This window comes from Marmota flaviventris, chromosome 8, assembly GCF_047511675.1.
Source record: "Marmota flaviventris isolate mMarFla1 chromosome 8, mMarFla1.hap1, whole genome shotgun sequence".
NCBI lineage: Eukaryota > Metazoa > Chordata > Mammalia > Rodentia > Sciuridae > Marmota > Marmota flaviventris.
The window spans coordinates 54,671,794-54,691,524 of NC_092505.1; the positions used below are offsets into that span (position 1 = coordinate 54,671,794).

A 19,731-nucleotide genomic window follows, 5' to 3' on the forward strand; every position below is an offset into this window, starting at 1 on the left:
CAGCATTCTTTATGCCTCACTAGCAGAGAGTGGTGACCAGCGGGTCATCTGGGATAGGAGCTCCCCAAGAGAACAGCCAATGTCCTGATGGCACGGAGCCATCTGTAGGGTCCTTTCCATCTAATGAGACTGTTCCCAGGTTGGTTGTCCTGTCATGCATCGTCATCAGCTCCCCTGTGAGCACTCTTTCCTGCCACAATGGGCAGGTCACACATTGAACTCGAAACCCGAGATACACAACTTCTGTGAGCTGAAGGTGAAGCCCACCCTCACCTCTGATGTCCTTTTTGCTGAGAGGTTAGGAAACTTCACCAGGAATCCCCTAAATATTCACAAAGAATCCTGTCTGATCCTGTCTTTCTATGACTCTTGTGAAGACTATCCCTGGTGAAAAGCCACAGGTGTCTTTTGGAATTCTTGAGCTTCTTTTTGTGTGAGTCTGTTCTAGACAATGAAAACAGGGAGGACAATCTGTTGTTGCTGTTTTGTTTGTTTGGAAAATGGCAGGCTGATGCGTTTTACAAAGTACATTTTTAGAGGGATTAATGGGTATGTACTGTCGTGGGCTTCCAGATGTTTTATGAGAAGAGAAAAGAAATCCTACTCAGCTTTAGCCATCCTTTCCCAGAACCAAGTCCCCTGGCTCAGGGAAGTGCCTCATAAGGGACTCTGCAGAATGCCATAAATGTGGACTTTCTGTTTTTGGAAAGTGGATTTGTCAGATTGCCATCATCAGTAACTTTTTGATATGGAACATGATTGAGGCCAGGGAGGATGTTACATGCAATAAAAACTAAAAAAAAAAAATTAGGGATTTGCAGGCTGAGGGCAGTGGCTGCTCCATCCCTGTTACAAGAGCCGTGTTTAGGAGTTAGTACTGAGGGAAGAGGGCAGCCAGTCCTTCAGGGCCGCCTGCTTTGTCCCAAGACCACACTCAGAGGTCCTTGGGAGGGCACCCTATTGGTCCTCAGCTCCCTATTGAGGAAAGAAAGTGTACTTGAGACCCTTGGGAAACTTGCCCTTTGCACTCCTGGGGACAGACAGTATATCCTGGAAGTCGAACATGGGATCACCTGTGTAGACCAGAGGAGTGAGGGCAAGAAAAACATGTCCTCCTCAGAGGATGGACAGAGGATGTCCCTAACAGGCCAGAGGGGCAAGGTCTCCGAGACTTTGTGCTTTAGGGCAGGTTTGTCAGCCTTCTTCCGCAGGCTCTGGGATTCCTCAGCCATTGCAGCAAGTCGGTCCTTGCACCAGTTCTTCTCACCTTCCCTTGTGGCAGCTTCTCCCATGTGTGGTGCAGGAGGGTGGCCCAAGAGTGCCAGGCCCTTAGTGTTCTAGTCAGTAGAGGAGTGTTCACTCTGATGGAACGGAAGGCAAAATGGACTTACTTCCTTCTTTCTTTTTCAAGAATTTTACAGCCCTGATACCTGGGACCACGGTGGAGATTTTACATGGAGATTCCAAGAACATCATCCAGCTGATTATCAATGCATACAATGTAAGTCTCTGCCTTGGCCCCCATCACCTCCTCCATCCTGCTCACTCCTACTGAGTGCCTGGGGACTGATGTGGGTTCAGGGGGGCAGTGCACCGTGCTCGTGGACTCAGCTCTGCTCTGACCCTACTTCCCTCCGCAGTCTCCACCCTCTCATCCTTGGCTGGTCCCAGTGAGCCAGCAAGTGGCTCAGTGAGACTCAGGCCCACAGCCTGGGGTCACCTCCAGTTCTGATACCTCTTGTGGGTGTGTGCTGGTGCTCTCCACCCATCCAGTTGCCCAGATGGTTCTGAACAGCATTTATTCCCTGGGTGAGGCCAGCAGGGCATCCGCTAGCCACAGCTGCAGGCTGTGAGAAGTGAGAGGCATGTGCTCCAACCTTTGCCTCACAGCAAGCAGGTCAATTGGAATTCCTTATCCTCGTAGGACTCAGTGGAGAACTGCAGACTAACAGGGACAAAGGGGACACAAGAAAAAAATCAATGTCATTTTGCCCACACACTGAAGACTCGATTGCAATTGAGCCCTTTCGGAGGGATTCTGAGTGGCACATGAGATTCTGTGCTGTTGTAACTCGTCTTGGGCTCATGGCTCTAGTGTGAGTGCAGGAGCTCGTGGACATGATTTAGGAGTCACTTCCATATCTCAAGCCAATCATTCAAGGAATCACTTCCCAAATCTTTCTTCTTTCCACCATCCTTTCCCTCAGTTCATGACATCCAAGAAACACTTGTCTCAGACCCATCTTCCCTGAGGAAATGGTGAGCACAATTTTTTGAACTGGGAAGTATGTTCCCTTGGCCATTCCCTCCCCGCTAGGCTCAATATGGTTGCAGCATCCAGTGCCCGCCATGCCCTCAGGGGTGGGGTAATTTCTAGATTAGACTTCAGAATCATCAGCCTGTTGAAATAGAGTATCATGAAGTAACACGATTAGTCCCAAATTTACATAAAATAGACTTGTGGGCTAACCTGGGAACCTCTCAGTAAGGCATTACATATCTGTGATAAGAATCATCTTGCTTTCCCTGCAGTGACTGATTTATAAATGAGTAATTTGGAACCCTGCCTTTCCCAGTGTTGACTTTGTCCACCTACAGATGTGGCCCTATTTTGAGTTACAAAGTGCTGCTCAGCTAAACCAGGAGTCACTGAGGGACCTTAGAGTCAGGGTGTAGCCAGCCCAGCACCTTGTCTCTCTGAGACCCAGTACCTAATGACAGCAGATTGGGCAGTGTGAGGACTTCTGGCTAGTTTGCCCTCCCTTCCTCCTGGCCATGTCAGCCCATCTCCTGTGATACTTCGGGCTCCTCTTCCTCCCTTACTAAGTTCCCCACATACTAACATCCTCTGACATTTAAATCCTCACAAGATCCAGTGGCCACCTCGGAGCCCAGAGCCCAGTGAGACAGTGTTTCCAAATTGACTTATACTTTAGTGGTTTTCAGATTATACAGTGAGTAATTTGGTTTGCATTTCAGAAAGAGGGAGAACAATTTTGCTTGGTTACGTGGGCACAGCAGATCTGCTGAAACACCACATACTGAGAGGGCTTTGAGAAGGGAGTGTGAGGGAAGGCCCAGGCCTGGCAAGGTCACCTCTTTCCTGGGATCTCTCCTCACTGGAAGCTTCTCAGGTCTCAAGCGCTGGACACTGAACTAAAGGAATCATGACCAAAGGAGCAGCCTCATCTGTGCTCTGTGGGGTACTGAGAAGACTGCTCCTGGGCTTCTGGGGAGAAGCTCCTTCCCGGCATTTCTATCCTCAGCTCAAGTTCAGACCCAACAGCAGCCGACAGACCTCCTGGGCTCCCTCAGAGCATTTCCTGGTGAGGGCCCAGGCCCTCTGCCCCTGTGGCTTTGATAAAGAGAGCATGATGACACATAGTTCCATAGAACTGGCTGGGTGGAGTTTGCCAGAAACAGGGAAAGCTCGGTGCATCAGCATTTTCCTGTGGCTGAGGGGATCTGGATGTCCATGCATGTGTGGAGATTACACACAAGCATGGACATACTGGATCATATATCCTTTATTATAGCTTTTATTAACATACCTGTAAACATAAGTTAGGTTTTTCCCTGCATTCTTTAAGCCCATCCTAATACATTAATTGAACTTGAGGAAGACATCATGGAAACCCTAATTTATTTCTTTGATTTTATTTTATATTGGTGCAGTCTAATTATATATAATAGTGGGATTCCTTGTGCCATATTCACACATGCACATTACATAATTTGATCAATCTCATTCCCCAGTAGCTTCCTTTTCCCTTCCTTCCTCCTCCCTATTCAGGAGTCCATTTGTTCTGTTCTACTAATCTCCCTCTTATTTTTATTATTATTATTAAACTAGTGCATTATAATTACATATATATGCAGGATTCATTGTGGTATATTCATACATGAACCTATCATAATTTGGATAAGAACCCAGATTTATAGCCAGTGGGTCAGAGATTAAGTCACAACCTACCACTTACAACTGACATTCGAAGTGTGTGGGGGTCCTTATAGAATTGAGCTCCCCACCTGTGGCATCTGACACTTGTCTCCAGGTAGACAGTGTCAGAACTGAATTGATTTGAATTACAGGCCACACGGCTGGATGGAGGATTGCCTGGTGTGTGGGTCGGGGGTGGAGGGATTCCCACCCCTCTGGTGCCAGCCGCGTCGTGTTGGATCGTGTGGAGACTTGAGAGTAGGAATGGAGCTTTGTTTTTCCTTCAGGTACCATCCTCTTGCTGCTGTCGGGTGGCAGTGGGGAGGCCCAGGTTGGGCTCCAGGCTCCTGGCACTTGCCCTGGATGCGAGTCTGCCCTGGCTGTCGTGTGTGGGGTGCACTTTGGCCAGCAGGAGAGGCTCTCCACAGCCCTTCGCCTGCTGCTCTCTGGCCAGGGTCTGGTCACAGCTCTGCTTTACTAGTGCATTTCCGGTGTTACCTTCCCATTGGAGCAATTTGTGGTGGATTTCGTGTGAGTCAACACAACACATGACTAAGCGGGGGTGTTGACTCTTCCCTCCCCTGGAGGGCTGGCCAGTGCTCTGTGGGCCACTCTGAGGTTTGGGTTGGAGCGTATGTAGCGGATGAGATGGCCGTGGTATTTGGCCTGCTGAGGAGGGAGCCGAGCGCAAAGGGAAGGTGTAAGGCGGTGTCTTGTGGAAGCAGCCTGTTGCATGCAGCTTTTGTAATGTGCATCTGTCAGCTTGTGGGTTTATACATTTTTTTCTTGCTGTCCCCAATTCTTCAGTGTGAGAAATCACCACGTCCTCCTGAGGGAGTTTGGCAGCCTGGAACTTGGCCTGGAGCAGGTCCTGGTGAGAGGTTGTCTCTCAGGGCTCAGCCACAGGCCCCGGGTCCGTACTCACAGATGCCAGCAGCATGCCCCACTGACAAGGGGTGGGGTAGGACTCAGAAATCATGGGCCTCTTTAACGTGGGAGAGGACAGAATGAGCTAGAAACCACTTGGGCTGCATGTGGAGTGACATCAGAGCCGTGGCGTGTTTTCCCCTAGCCGGGCACATGTTTCTCTTTTGGTTGTTGCCATAAAGTCTGCTCCACCCACTGCACAGCTGGCCTGACTTAAAGCAATTACAGATGTGACCTAACCTGACCGGGTACGTTACAGAATAGGCTTTAAACTTCTGACATTCTTGACATTGTCTCCTTTTCCTACAAAGGGGAATAGGAATCATGTCCAGAGGGAAGTCTGGTAGGAATTTATTGAGTTCCAGTGAGCCACATATAAAGGCCTTCCTGCGTAAGAACTTCCTGCAGCTTTGATTCTCTATTATGTCTTGCCCTTCCTTCCTTCATCCACAGATGTACCCTAATGGCCTGATGGGTGGCAGGCGTCATGCTACACCATGGCAATGTAGCAGTGAACCAAACACAGCCCTGCCCTCCAGAAACTCACCCATTTGGGGGAGACCAACCCATACCTCCAATCAGGGTACTCACTTCCCAAAGTCAGAGAAGCAGTTCCACAGAGAAAAGTGTGTCTCTGGTGAGAGGGTTTGGGTACGTACCGGGGGGATGGAGAGAGTCTGCTGCTGGTCCTGCATGCCTCCAGCAGCTAAGCCTGGGCCTTGGTTTTTGCTACTTTCAATGAGAGGTTTGAACTCAATCATCTCCATGGTTTCTGCTACCTCTAACATCCCAAGAGTTTCTGACTCCCCAGCACTGTGGGGAGCAGGAATTCAGGTCAGAGCACAAGCTTAGGGTCTTGTGGCCTAAGTAGAGGATAGGACTGGATCTCCATCCTGTTGCAGTTACTGAACCACAGAGTAGGAGTCCCCATCCCTGGTGTTCTTTCTCCTCTTGCCAAGTCCTCCATTAACAGATCAGCGGCAGCTTTGGCAGATCTCGGTGGGGAAATGCCAGTGCTTCCTTCCAACGTTTTGCTGCTGCTGGACCACAGGGCCCTCATATTTCAAGTGACTGTTTTCAATTTTTGGTGTAGCTCTGGTCTACCTAACTCTTTTATGGTATGCTGTTTTATCTCATCCTCGTACTTATTAACAATTATAAATAAATTTTTAAAATTTAATTTGTCTTTAAAAATAAGTTTAATTTTCATCTGCTTGGCCTAAGTCATTTAGCCCCTATTAAAACATTCATTCTTTTGTCCATCCCATCATTCAAAAAGCGCTTGTGCTGAGTCTCAGAGAGGTATGCGTCATGGCCCTCGGAACTCACATACAGTTGGAAGACAGATCTGCAAAGAGCTGCTCAGCTAGAGAATGCCATGTTGAGTATTGCCTTTGTGACCCTTGACCAGCTAAAGCTGGCACTTACAAGAGGAAGTAGATTTAAGAAGAATCATATTTTTAGAGTGTAGAAGCACTTAAACAATTGGCTGCAAAGAGAGAGACTTTTTTTTTTTTTTTTTTTGCAGAGTATTTTCAACAAGCTGTTAATTTGTTTGGAAAACTGAATATTTCACTTATTCAAGTTTAACACTATATGCTCAGCAAAAAAAGAAAGAGTAAAGAAAACCTACAAGAGGCAATTCTGCCTGCTGTTCTGTTCGACAGCTATTCTCCCCGGGGATGCACCTGAGAAGGAGAGCCGTGGGAGCCTGGTCTGGGTTCCATGTGTCTCTCAGAGTATGATGTCTTGCTTCTGCTCAGAGTGCTTAGTGTTAGGATGGTTGTTTTCTTAATGTTTGATAAAATATGACTCTTATATACAAGCCAATTACTCCATTGACCCCTGGTCTCCAGAGTAACATCTTCCTTAGAGATTTTCAAAGGCAGTTTTTCAAAACCAACAGACATATACAAAATCACATGAACTTTTCACCAACTGAGTATCCAGCACCTGGGTCAAAAACACAGGAAAATTCCAACACCAGGAAGTCCCTCTCTGTCTGCCAAGGGTAACCATAAGTTTTACCTGTTTTTGATCAGCAAATTGTACCCTGTTTTACAACAGGGACAAAGACATATGCTGAGAAATGTATCCTTAGGTAATTTCTTCATTGTGCAAAAGTCATCATAGAGTGTACTTACATAAGGCAGATGATGGAGCCTACTGCATACCGAGGCTGTAGGCTACAGTCCTGAACAGCCTATTATTGTACTGAATACTGTAGACAGTTGTAAAACAATGAAGTACTTGTGTATGTAAACATATCTAAGCATAGAAAAAGTATGGTAAAAATACTGTGTATTAAGAATTTTTCAGGGCTGGGGATGTGGCTCAAGCGGTAGCGCACTCACCTGGCATGCGTGCAGCCTGGGTTCGATCCTCAGCACCACATACAAACAAAGATGTTGTGTCCTCCAAAAACTAAAAAAAAATAAATATTAAAATTCTCTCTCTCTTAAAAAAAAAAGAATTTTTCAGCTCTTATAATCTTATGGGACCACATTAGTATATGTGGTCTGTTGTGAACCAAAATGTCTTTATGACTGTAAATAGAGCCATATAACATGTAAGCCTTTGTGTCTTGGTTTCTTTCAGGCAGTGTTACATTCATGAGATTTGTCACTGTCCTTGCATGTAGTTATATTTGGTTCATTATCATTATTGTAAGGCCTCCTACCATGTGAAAACACTGCAGGTTTTAAAATCCATTCTACTATTCTAGGCTTTTGCGTAGTTTCCAGGTTTTAGCTATTATAAACTGTATTGCTATAAACATTTCTGCCTAGGTCTGTTAGTGACGTAAACCCTTCTGTTGGGGATAATCCTCTGGTGAATGCTAGGTCTGAGGACGGCCTGACCTTTAGGAGATATTGCCTAATGGTTTCTAAAGGGCTGTCCCAACTAACACTCCAACCAGATGAACGAGAGCCCCCCATGCTCCACGTGCTTTCCGATACCTGATGTGTTCAGTCTTTTTTTTTTTTTCTGTTCCAGTAAATCATTTTGACTTGCTTTTTGTTTTCTGCACCATCTTAACCTACACAGAAAATGGGTCTCTCATAATGTAGTTTCAGACTCATGAACAAGGAACCTCATCTGATGTGGGGGCAAGCTTGAGTGTGAAGGATGATAGGGTGGGTCCTGGAGAAAGTGCCTGCCGAACTGGTTTTGCAGGATGATAAGGTGCTGAATGGAGTGCGGAATGATCAAAGGATTGTTATCTTGGTCCTGAAAAGGCCCAAATCCTAGAGAGCACATGCGGGGATTTTTAGAAACTGTACCTGTGAAGCTGGGGTGGGGGATGAGAGGTGGCTCTGGAGAGGGAAGCAGGAGACCAAATATAACCTCTTGAAGCAGATACTAATATAATTTGGCTGGTAGATCATTATTAATGTGTCCAAGCTCATTGAGGGAGACCTCAAGTCAGCTCCACCAAGATGTTGTGTGGGGGTAGAGAGGAGAAAGGGGGAGGGCAGGGAACCAAGCCTGCTGGCTCTTTCCTTGGCTAAGCCTCCTGGGTTAGAGGAAGCCATGTGGCATCCAAAAACCAGCGCCAACGTCACCTCAGCTGTGGCCTTTACTAAGTGGTTTGGGCTTTGCTGTCTCCCTCTGTTCAGAGTATCCGGTCTAAGGTGGAGCTGTCGGTCTGGGATCAGCCTGAGGATCTCAATCTCTTCTTCACTGCCACCTGCCAAGATGGCGTATCCTACCCAGGTCAGAGGAAGTGTGAAGATCTGAAGATTGGGGACACGGTAAGTGTTCACCTCTGGTTTCTGAGCTCTTGTTAGCCTTGGCCTTTAGTCTTTGGATTCTAATGACTTGTACTTACTGTTGTCCTCTGGGAGTTTGTGTTCTGTCTTCCAACTGAGGATCCTGGGGCGTTTCTTAAGCCTGCTCTGCATTTCACGCTCAGAGTCCCAGGCAGGCTGGTTAAGGAGCCCTGCTTAGTAGACCACCCTCAGTGTACTGCCACCTCAGCCTTCCTCAAGACGACACTGTGCCCCTGGAGTTTTAAACCTTTATCCTCTGAGCACGACAGGGATGCAATCCAGTGGACTGGACCCTGAGAGACCCAGCCTCCATTCTTGCTCTTCTGCAGCTTACTCTGTGCCTTGGATACATAATCTGCTCCATGCTTTTTCTTTCTGTAAAAGTTGAAGAAAGCCACCCACGTGTTCTGATTTGATGAGATGAATGGCTGGCTCTACAGTACTAGAGGGAACAGGTGGCTTGCCAAATAATCGATGTAAGTGATGTATGTAATGATGGACGGCTGTATGCCACACCAAGGACTTGAGAGTGGGAGCCGGGAAGGGCTTTTATGGGTGCTAAGAACACGTGCCAGTGTTGGTGCTGAGGTGGCAGAGTGGTGATGGAGGGCTGCCCACCAGAGGTCCGTGCTTCTGGGGGAAGAACAGGAGATCCGTTCCTGACTTGCTCTGTTGCTCAGAATGTCGGAAGGAAGTGAAGGAAAGCTCTCTTCCGTACTTCAGAGAATCTAGTTAGAAAAAATATATGGACTTTTTAAAAATAGATGACTCTGTCCTCTGGGCAAAATAGGTGACTCTGTCCTCAGGGCACATGTAAGCACTAATCATGGCCAATGCGTGGGTGAGCTGACTTCTCCCCTGACTCAGGGAGACGTGAGTGTGGTCGCAAGGCTGCTCACGCCTCGGCAGTGGTGTTCTGGGGTCTTCTCACTTTCCACCAAAGATCTTTCCCCGCCACCTCTCACATTGCCCTTTTCCTACTCACAACACGCAGGCCAGCCTCTCACCCCTTCCAAATCTCACAACAGAGCTGCACCCCAACAAAGAGACACTTGGAATATGACATGGAAATTGAGAGAGTCAAGATCTCTAATGACTGGGGAACAAATCCTTTTCTTTCTTTACTTTAGTAATGGAAACAAATCATCGTGTAAGACAAGTTATTTATAAGTGTCTTTGGCTTTTTAACAAACTTGAAAGAAGGCCTAATCAAGTTGTCAGATAAGTCATTACAAATGATGGCATTTCACTCAGAGGAAATTCATAGGGAAAAACAGAAGAAAAAAGGAAGAAGAGGAAGGCATTTGTAGAACAAGAAGCCATGACCGTAACAAAAACTCTTCCCGTCTCCATCTTCCTATTTATGCACATAAGTTTTTTGTGTTTATATCTGTATAAAAATAGAAATATAATTGATTGTGATTCCTGCCTTCTTTAGCAATAAATAATGTTATTTTACATACCTATCAACTCTTTGGGGGGAAGACCTGATCTCATTAAAGAGACACTTCCATTAAAATTTTACTTGTTATTTTTAATAATTGTCAAGAGTTATAATGTACTAGAGTTATAATGTATAGAGTTATAATGCTGTTTTGATCAATTATAATGATTACTTGATCAAAATGAATTAAAAAAAAACTAAAGCCTTAAAGTTGTAGGGTTTAAAGAGATGATTATGTGGCCTACAGTAGTGCATACCTGTAATCTCAGCTACTTGGGAGGCTGAGACAGGAGGATCACAAGTTTGAGGCCAGCCTCAGCAACGTAGCTAAACCCTGTCTCAAAATAAAAAATGGCTGGGAATGTAGCTCAGTGGTAGAGCATTTGCCTCACATGCACAAGGCCCTGGGTGCAATCCCCAGCACCACACACACATATACAAAAATCCAGTTCAGAAAGTGGAAAATGGCAGAAATAACCAGAAAAAAACAACATATGACTGCAGATCTGGGTATGGAATGTTTGGTCAGCAAAGTGGAAAAAATGATACGTGGAACACACTGGAACCAGCCCTTTACTTGGAGGAATAGTTACAACAGGAGAGAGGCCTGGGATCTATAAGCAAGGACATGCTACATGGGACCCTATATTTCTAATGGCATCCTATGAGTAGGACAAATATAATGTGGGTGATGACAGCACAGACTGGTCTGTTGCTGAGTGAAGTAACATGTTTTCTATGAGGACTTGACAGAAGTTCCAGACGTCTCTTGTCTGTTGTGCCAACTATTGGCTTGGGTTGAACTCATGGAAGACTTGCCTATCAAATGTGGGAAGGTCACAGAGATGGAGAAAACAGCTTATCTCATAAAGTGGGGAAAAAAAGATTTCACACATTCTCCCCCACCCCCACCCCCAAACCTGAGCTGGAGTGAAATCCTCAAGCTTAATATATTTAGTTCACATTTAGGCTAAAGGGAACATGGTTTGATAGTAATTTTAAAAGGTCTAGCAGGTTGTAGTGGCTCAAAGCTTTAATGTGTATAACTAGTGTTGGTTTAAAAAAAAAATAGGCGGAGGTTGGGGGGATGCCAATTGGGATTGCATTATTTTTGAAAGCCCAGAGAAATGGTGCCACCTTTCTTTGCTTGGGTCAGACTGCATGTGGAAATCAATGGCCAAGTGTTTTTAAAAAGAAAAGTGATAATCAAAACTCTCATGAGTTGACTAGAAACCAGGGAAGTCAAAGGAATTGGTGTGTGTTGATAATGACTATGAAGTCATTAAAGCAGCCAACTTATGCTGCTTTAAGCAAAATGGGGAAATCATAAGATTTGGGGGGTCCCCATGGAATCCAAAAGGGAAATACATTAAGTCCCAAGAAGGACCAGAGACAAACTAGACAATGAATAGTTCTGTGTTCACCACCGATTCCCCTCTGAGGAAGACATTGGATAACATTGTTATCCACGTTGACAGATGAGGAAACCAAGGCATACAGAGTTTAAGTGATCACCAGGGCTTTCTGGTTCTGTAGCCAGCACCCTACACTACCTTTACTGAGCCTTTTGACTTTTTTATTATTATTATTTTTATTTTATTTATTTATTTTTATGTGGTGCTGAGGTTCAAACTCAGTGCCTCCCACATGGTAGGCAAGTGCCTAGCCCCTTTATTGAGCCTTTTAATACCCATGATCCTGCTCTTACCTGTTTCAAATGATGTGCATCAGAATGAAATATGATAATGGATGGGAGTCTTCAAGGAGAGAGTGATTTCCTGAGCGCCTCTGTGCCCCTCATCACAGTCAGTTCCCACAGCCATCCATCATGGGCGGGGAACAAAGTACACACTCATTGCTGATGGGCAGCCTGAGATTTGGGGGTGGGAGTGGCTTGCCCAAGCTCACCCAGCTAAGAAGTGCTGGACCCATGGCCCAAACCAACATCTTTCCTCTCCAGGCCACATCCTGTTACTAACCATAGTCTCTCTCCTGCCAAGGGAGTGTTATCAGCCTCCCTATAATGGGAACTGGCAGGCGCCCAGTAGCAGCGGGGGCTTTGCCGCTGCCTTCCCTGCTTCTTACAGCAGCTTGCAAGGTAGCTTTTACTTCTCCACTTCAGTGTGCAAGAATCAGGCTTAAAGAGGGGCCTGGAAAACTGGCCAGAAGTCCCACTGCCAGTGAGCTGCAGACACCTGGACCCAAATCAGAAACTGACCCCAGTGCAGTGCCACAGCCCAGGCCTTTCCCCCAGGCCTCATGCACTTTGCAAGTAAAAGCTTCCAAGAGGCCACTTAGGATGGATACTGTAGTGGACAGCTTTTGATTTTTGCTGGGATACTTCAGAAAAATAGGCACTGACCAGAAATCAGAAAAAGATTTTAAATTGCAGTTTTTTACAACAGTGAAAAAAACCTCTGGGGATTGGGGTGATTTTGAGAACACTTGAAACAATAATAAAGAAGCAGGGTGCCCCTTCCCACACTGGCACCTTTGGCATTCTGCCTTTGGGATCCAATAGCCGTGGCCCTATGGAAACAGCAGCAGCCCTGAGGCGAGCCTCCCTGCTGGGTCTTTGTGTCTTCTCACTGTCCCAGTGTTGTAGTGCTGTCCAAGGGCCACGGTCACATGGCCCCTGGCTCTGCTGCAAGGGCTGTAGGGTTTTGTTTTCTGTAGATGAAGACAGGCTGGCACAGAGCAGCGGCCACTCTGCTCGTCTGAACTGGACATAATGTTGCTCATAAGGGCCACACCAGGCCACAGACCATGGGGGCCGAGCTCACTAAGGGTCTTGGAGGCCGTGGGGGGCAGAACTGGCTACAAAGTTTGTGGGACATGGTGCAAAATGAAATTGTACAGTTTATGTTAAAATTTATTAGAAATGTCAAGACCCCCAACAACAGAGCCTAAATTTAAGCTCCCAACCTTCTGAACAGGACTTCATGGCACATGCCCAGAAGGCCAGCCCGTAATGACAGGGGGCCTGCCCCCTTTTGGCTGAAAGAGAGGGGGTCTGTCAATTTTTCTGATCCTGGAGATGAGGTAAGGGTGCACTTCCAGTTGGAATCAGTGTGATTTTTTTAGCCTCCCAGAATGCAAATGCCCCTCCTCTCTGGCTGATCTTTCTCCAGGGTTTACAGTGGGTCTTTGGCAATCAGGTGTGCTACCGAGTGAGTGTGTGGGTATGTCCCTGTGGATATTTGTTGAAGGACACACATTTCAGAACATGTCCAAGATGGTGAAATCCACTTGTGTTCACTAAATGTTGTGCCAAATCCTGTGCTCACCCAGGATGTGAAGGTGAGGCCCACGCACGAGCAGGGGCTCAGGTTCCTGTGCACAGAGGCACCATGCAGATGAATCAACCCCGTATCATGACCAGGGCCATGACAAAGAGGGCGTGGTGCTTCAGGAGCCCCAAGGAAGAAAGGCCCAGCATCACAGAGGGTGCTGTCTGGACGGAGGCATAGGAAGAGAGGGTGGGTGCTCCCACGTGCTCCCACTGGTGGGCGTAGCAGGTGCAAAGCAGCAAGATGAGTCTGCTGGGTGTGAAGAGCATCGCCCTTTGCAGCTGAGGGCGATTTCCATGGAAGTAAAAGGAGGGGCTTGGGGACTGAGGGGAGAGTGGCTCCCACACCACTCCCAGGCCACACTGATAGGACATAAGTGCCAAGCTAAGGGGCCTGGCCACTGATTGGCAGGTGGGTTCCATTCTTAGATGCCACAGGTTAGAAAGGCTAAGAACAACTACCTCTCCAGGAATAGGGATGGCTAGACAGGAATAATCTGGAATTCACTAGGAGAAGAGGGATTAGGAAAAGCAGACAGTGTTCAACTCTCAGCAGGTATCTCAGGTCTGGCCTGGGGATGCGTTTGTGGCCCGTGTGGGGAGTGGGGGACAGCTGGCTCATGTGCATCTCATTTCTTCGTATTTGCAGCTTCCTGCAGAAGTGGTGGAGGCTCAGGCAGTGACTTGTGGTCCCATCCAAACAGGGGTGGCAGTTCTGTGATCACCCTATGTTCTCTGGCTTAAGACTTTTGTCCAACAAGAAGTAGGAGAGGTGGCAGGAAGTGAGGGACAAGGATATCCTCAAAGAAGAATCCTCCTTAAATAAAACTCTGAGGTTTTGTTTAAATTCAACGAGGTTCTCTTTGTGAGGGTTTAGGGGCTCCTCTACTTTTCCTCCCCTGGTCCAGCAAGGCTGAGTGGACCCAGTCACTGGAAGTCGTTCTCATTAGCAGGTCCTTGACAAATCAGTATGCAAGTGGCTGGCTGTACGGCTAGCACCACCGCCCAGCACAAGAGGCCCAGTGAGCGCCTGTCACCGGCTTCCCACAGCACCCCCCATCCCCACCCCTTTCCACTCTTCTGGGCTCTATACCCTGTGCCCACCCCAGCTCTTTGTTTTGTTGAGATCTGAGTGGACTTGGCATCCGCATAGCCCCAGGGTTGGTGGGTTTGGGTGGGGGCTGGGCAGCCCTTTTGAAAGGGTAGACCAGGCCAGCAGCCCTGCAGGGAACCAGGAGCATCCCAATGAGATTAAATCACCAGTCTGGGCAGGAGGGCCACCTGTCTGTGACCTTCCTCTGGAATCTTGGAGTGGGAGACCGGAAAGTCTCCAGGAACATGGGGCCCTCAATATCAGTATTGAGTTGGAGTCCTCAGTCGCCAGGGGAGAGCAGCAAAGAAGCCGTGTTCCAGCTGCATTCCAGCCTCTCTGGAGTCTTTCCCAATTCAGTAGGGAAACCAGACTCTGAAAGGAGGGGTAAGCGAGCAGGTTTACTTGCTGTTCCCCAAGTATTTTTTATAGCATTCCTGTGTCCAGCAGGAGCTGGGGCCCGACAGGGTGTCCTCCGGTTATCAGGCAACAAGCTGCAGGCCCCGCAGTGAGGGGTCACACAGATAGCACTTCTGTTGCAGCAGAGCTTTGGCTGAGGAGGGCCGTAAGGACCTAAAGGTCCCTTGCCTGCCCAGCTAGGCAGGTGGTGTGAGAGTTTCCACATCCTGGGCAATGTGGGTGGCAGCTCAGATTCAGAGGTCCCCTGACACCTCTACTTACCCTGGACAAACACAAGCCACTGGCAAGACTTGGGAGATTTGGTTCTCTCTTTCCTTACTTTATCCCTCTGCATGGGGCCGTCTGCGTGAGGGAAGGTTATACTCACAGATGGACACTCCCCACAGTCTCTCAGTAATTAAATGCCTTTGGCTCTTATTCCACTTATGACCTACAGATACCTTTATGGGGCAGAGGCGGTTCATTTAACAAGCAAGTCGTAGCTCTAGGATGTTGCAGCTTCAAGTACATCACTTTCTCTCTGGATTTCTCGCTGGGTCTCAGAGAGAGGGAGACATTGGCCCCTGGAAGGCTGTTTCCCTCTTTATTTTTGACTATTTAGGGACGGGGGGTACTCGGGTTGAAAACAGGGCTTTGTGCATGCTAGGCAAGTGCTCTACCACAGAGCTACATCCCCGGCCCTTCCCTCTGCATTCCTGATGGCCCTGTGGATGATACTGGTTGAACAAAGCCCCCAGCCCCTTCCCATCTACAGGCTCAAATCATTCCTAGCCCTAGGCAGGTGGTTTGGAGAAGCCTCTGGCCACCACTTTGGGGTCACTATAGTAAGAAGGCTGGCACTCCCTTTGTGCCCAGATCTGGACACTGGCTTCCACCTTGTGCCTCCTTCTAGCAGGCGATGTGCTAAGGAGAACCCACACCTGATTCTAGGCGAGCCCCATCCCCACCTGCTGTGTGCCCATGGCCAAGTTCACAGTCCTTCCAACCCTGTGGTCTCCCTGGTGAAATGAGGAGGCCTCCTAAAAGAGATGCTTGAGACACTGCTCAGCACAGAGCTGGCTGCATAGTAGGCTCTCAGCCACTGCTGATCATTAATGTCATCAACAGATTTCAGTGCCCAGCAGATCCCCATCTTGTTTCCTTACCTTGAACGTGCCTCTCTGGACCTCAGGGCCAAGAAACTCAACCTTAAACTTGTTTTTGCCAGTCTTTCCCCTTTTGTCCCCCACCTCCCTACCCCATGGAGGGTGAAGTAGGGTAGTCTAGCCTACGTACAGCTGGCTGGTCATCCCAGTGTCCCCTGACCCTGTGTACCTAGCCATTGTTCTTAGCACACTTACCCCAAAGTACCTCCTACCAGTGTCTTGACCAGTGCTGAACTCTGGGTGTCTGTTGCTGAGAGCTTTGGGCCATGATTTGCTGCCAAGTAGGACTTTTTTTCAGGACCCAGAGAGTCTAATCCATCCTGCTCAGTCCCACCACCCTGAGTGTCCCTAAATGTCACAGAATCTTGGGAAGAAACCTTTTTGAGGTAAAGCTCTCAGAGTGATAAGGATCTGTAAAATATTCAGAAATAGGCAATTTTCGGTATTCTCAAAAAATAACATTATTTCCTGAAGAGTGTCCAGTAAAGTAAAATAATTGGTAACTTTTTAAGATCAGCCTTACTCCAACCCAAATGATAGAATTAAGAATAGCAATACTGGGGCTGGGTTGTGACTCAGTGGTGGTGCACTTGCCTAGCATGAGTGAGGCACTGGGTTTGATTCTCAGCACCACATACAGATACATAAAATAAAGGCCCATCAACAACTAAAAAATATTAAAAATAAACAAATAAATAATTTGAATTTAAAAAAAATAGCAATACTGACAGAGGTTCCTAACCCATCCTGAGTTTCAGAATGATTTAAGAAATTTTTTGGAAAAAGACATCCAGGCCCAGACACAGTGGGCCAGTTTGTGGGGTGGGGCAGGCTGGGCCAGGCCTGTCTGTTGGGGAGCAGGGAGAGCTCCATCCGGGAGAAGCACTTCTCCTGGTGTTTCACCATGCCAGCTCCCTGTCTGGATTTCCATAGAATTTACAGTGACTGCTCTGAGGTCCTTCTGGGTGATTCCATCTCCACATGGCTCCTTCCCTCAGTGCAGGGAGAAGCAGAGGGTGGGGAGTCAGGCTCTAATTCCTAGAAGAATCAGAGTGAGCCTCATCCTTGCTTCCCTCCCCCTCCAGCCTGGTGGGTAGCTGACAGGCACCTCTGCCATCCCACCCTCTGCCACCCTCTTAGGTCCACCTTGTTGCCTGACTCCAAGGCAACCTGTGAGAAGCTCCCAAGTCAGAAACACTTCCTTACATGATTTTTTTTTTTTTTTTTTTTTTGGCCGTATTGGGAATTAAACCCAGAGGTACTAAACCACTGAGCTACATCCTGGCCCTTTTTTTTTTTTTAATTTTGATACAGGGTCTTGCTAAATTGCCCAGGCTGACCTCAAACTTGCAATCCTCCCACCTCTACCTTCTAAGTAGCCGGGATTATAGGTGTGCACCATCAAACCGGCCCTTACATGCTTTGTTTAAAAAGAAAGTCTATCCACATTGTGGCATGTTTCATCAGACAGTGACTCTACTGTAAGACCTAAGGGCCATGGGCTGACTGGGCAAGAGGCAGCTGTGGGAACCACTCCCAGAGAACTGACGCATGGGGTGGAGGGCAGGGTTCAGGTGTGTCTGTGGAGATCTCAGGCATCAGCCCATCCCTTCTCTAGCAGGGGATGAGCCCCTGCCTCAGAAGGACAGGCAGGTGCCACTGACCTCCTGCATCCAGCACCATGGTCTGGCATAGACCATGCCCACGAAATATTTGCTGGATGAGGTGTTTTTGAAATGGGGAGGACAGAGGTGTACTGCAGTGGAGGTGGGAAGAGGGTAAGATAGAAGTGAAAAGGGAGAACAAGAACTGTGTCAACTCAGTGTCCCCTTGTGCCTTTCTTGGATGCTCCTTTCCTCGGGGTGGTGAGGCCAAGATCATATAATAAATGCTCAAGAACCCAAAGAACCATGCACAGCGCCTGTCAAGTGTGAGCCAGCAGCTACAGGGGCTTGCCCATCCTGTGGCCTCCTCCGCGGCTCTGCGGCTTCTCCCTGTGTGTAAGGAGGGGCTGGGCCTCCTCCGCACCACTGAGTGGTTGGGAGGCTCAGGTTTGCCATGGCCACAATGTCCCCTCTCTTCCCTTTTCCCAGGCGTCCTTTGAGGTGTCAGTGGAGGCACGGAGCTGCCCCAGCAGACCCGTGGAGCATGTGTTCACCCTGCGGCCTGTGGGGTTCCGGGACAGCCTGCAGGTGAGGGTCACCTACAACTGCACCTGTGGTTGCAGTGTGGGGCTGGAGCCGGACAGCGCCAGATGCAGCGGGAACGGGACCTACATCTGCGGCCTCTGCGAGTGCAACCCCAGCTACCTGGGCACCAGGTGCGAGTGCCAGGAGGGAGAAAACCAGAGCGTGTACCAGAACCTGTGCCGGGAGGCAGAGGGCAAGCCGCTGTGCAGCGGGCGTGGCGAGTGCAGCTGCAACCAGTGCTCCTGCTTTGAGAGCGAGTTCGGGAAGATCTATGGGCCTTTCTGCGAGTGTGACAACTTCTCCTGTGCCAGGAACAAGGGCGTCCTCTGCTCAGGTAGGCGTCCCCGGCCAGAGCTTTGCTCTGAGCCGCACCCAGGCCCAGAGGCTGCTAGGATATCTTCCCAAAACCTGCCTGTCTCTCAGGGTGGCTGTGAGAAGTGTCACTGCCACAGCTGGGAGGTGACAGTGGACAAGCCTTGCCGACAGCTAGGCACAGGGGTGGGGACCTGTGCATGGAATACAAAGCAGAAGGCACTGCCACATGGCGGAGCTGGGCCTCTGGGTCATCCAGCCCACGCTGCACTTCAGCAGGACTTGCCTGCAAGACAGGGGAGATGTTCAACTTCCCTTGATCACCTCCTGGGACAGGGCTGTTTATGGCCTGGGCTGGTTATGGCCTCCCCTTGTTAAATATAGTATTCATTTCTTATTGCTTCTCTAACAAGTCACCATAAAACCAAATGACTTAAAACAGTTATTTTCTTTCAGTCTGAAATGGATCTTATTTGGCCAAAATCAAGGTGTCCTCAAGGGTTGCTTTCCTTCCAGAAGGTCTAGGGGAGAATCCATTTTTTTAACCTCTTTTCTGGCTGCTAGAGGCTGCCTGTATTCTTGTTTGTAGCTCCTTCCTCCATTTGCAAAGCCAGCCACCTCAGGTCTTCTTCTGACCTGTGACCTCTGCTTCTGTTGTCACATCTCTTCCTCTGATGCCCCTGCCTTCTTTCATAGACCTTGTGGGTATCTTGGACTCTGGATAACCAGGACAGTCTCCCTTCTCAAGTTTCTTAACTGAATCACGGCTGCAAAGTCCCTTTACCATGTAAGGTAACAGTCGTGTAAAGTGCCAGGGACTAGATAGGCCATCTCGGGGGCTGCTGTTAATCATGTCAGAGGCCTGGGTTAGACGTCCTTCTTTGCATCAAACAGAAACTTGTTTCTCAGTAACTTCCACCTACTGATTCACGTTCTAGACCCTCTTCCACATGGCGACCTGTCAGATGTCTGAAAGCTGCTTTATGCCTCCCTGTTGGCTCTTATCCAGGCTGGACTCTCCTTTCTCTGAGGGCCCTGTCACTTGTTCAGGCTTCACAGAATGGAGCACATGACTTGTCGCTCTGGATAATGAAGGCTCAGTGAGAGCATTCACTTCCTGTGGTGCGGACACTCTGCTGCCATCCTGCATCCTAACCCTAACCCTAACCCTAACCCTAACCCTAACCCTAACCCTCTTTTCT

The 19,731-nt window shown here is 48.3% G+C and overlaps 1 protein-coding gene across 1 annotated transcript in view; it reads left to right on the forward strand.

Moving 5' to 3' along the window:
* The window catches only part of Itgb5 (integrin subunit beta 5), a 113,965-nt gene that overhangs the window by 63,378 nt on the left and 30,856 nt on the right, over positions 1–19,731 (forward strand). The window contains exons 8-10 of the mRNA XM_027936003.2: positions 1,412–1,501; positions 8,488–8,622; positions 18,122–18,551. Coding sequence (XP_027791804.2) covers positions 1,412–1,501; positions 8,488–8,622; positions 18,122–18,551 — 655 coding nt within the window. The remainder of the gene's footprint in view (positions 1–1,411; positions 1,502–8,487; positions 8,623–18,121; positions 18,552–19,731) is intronic.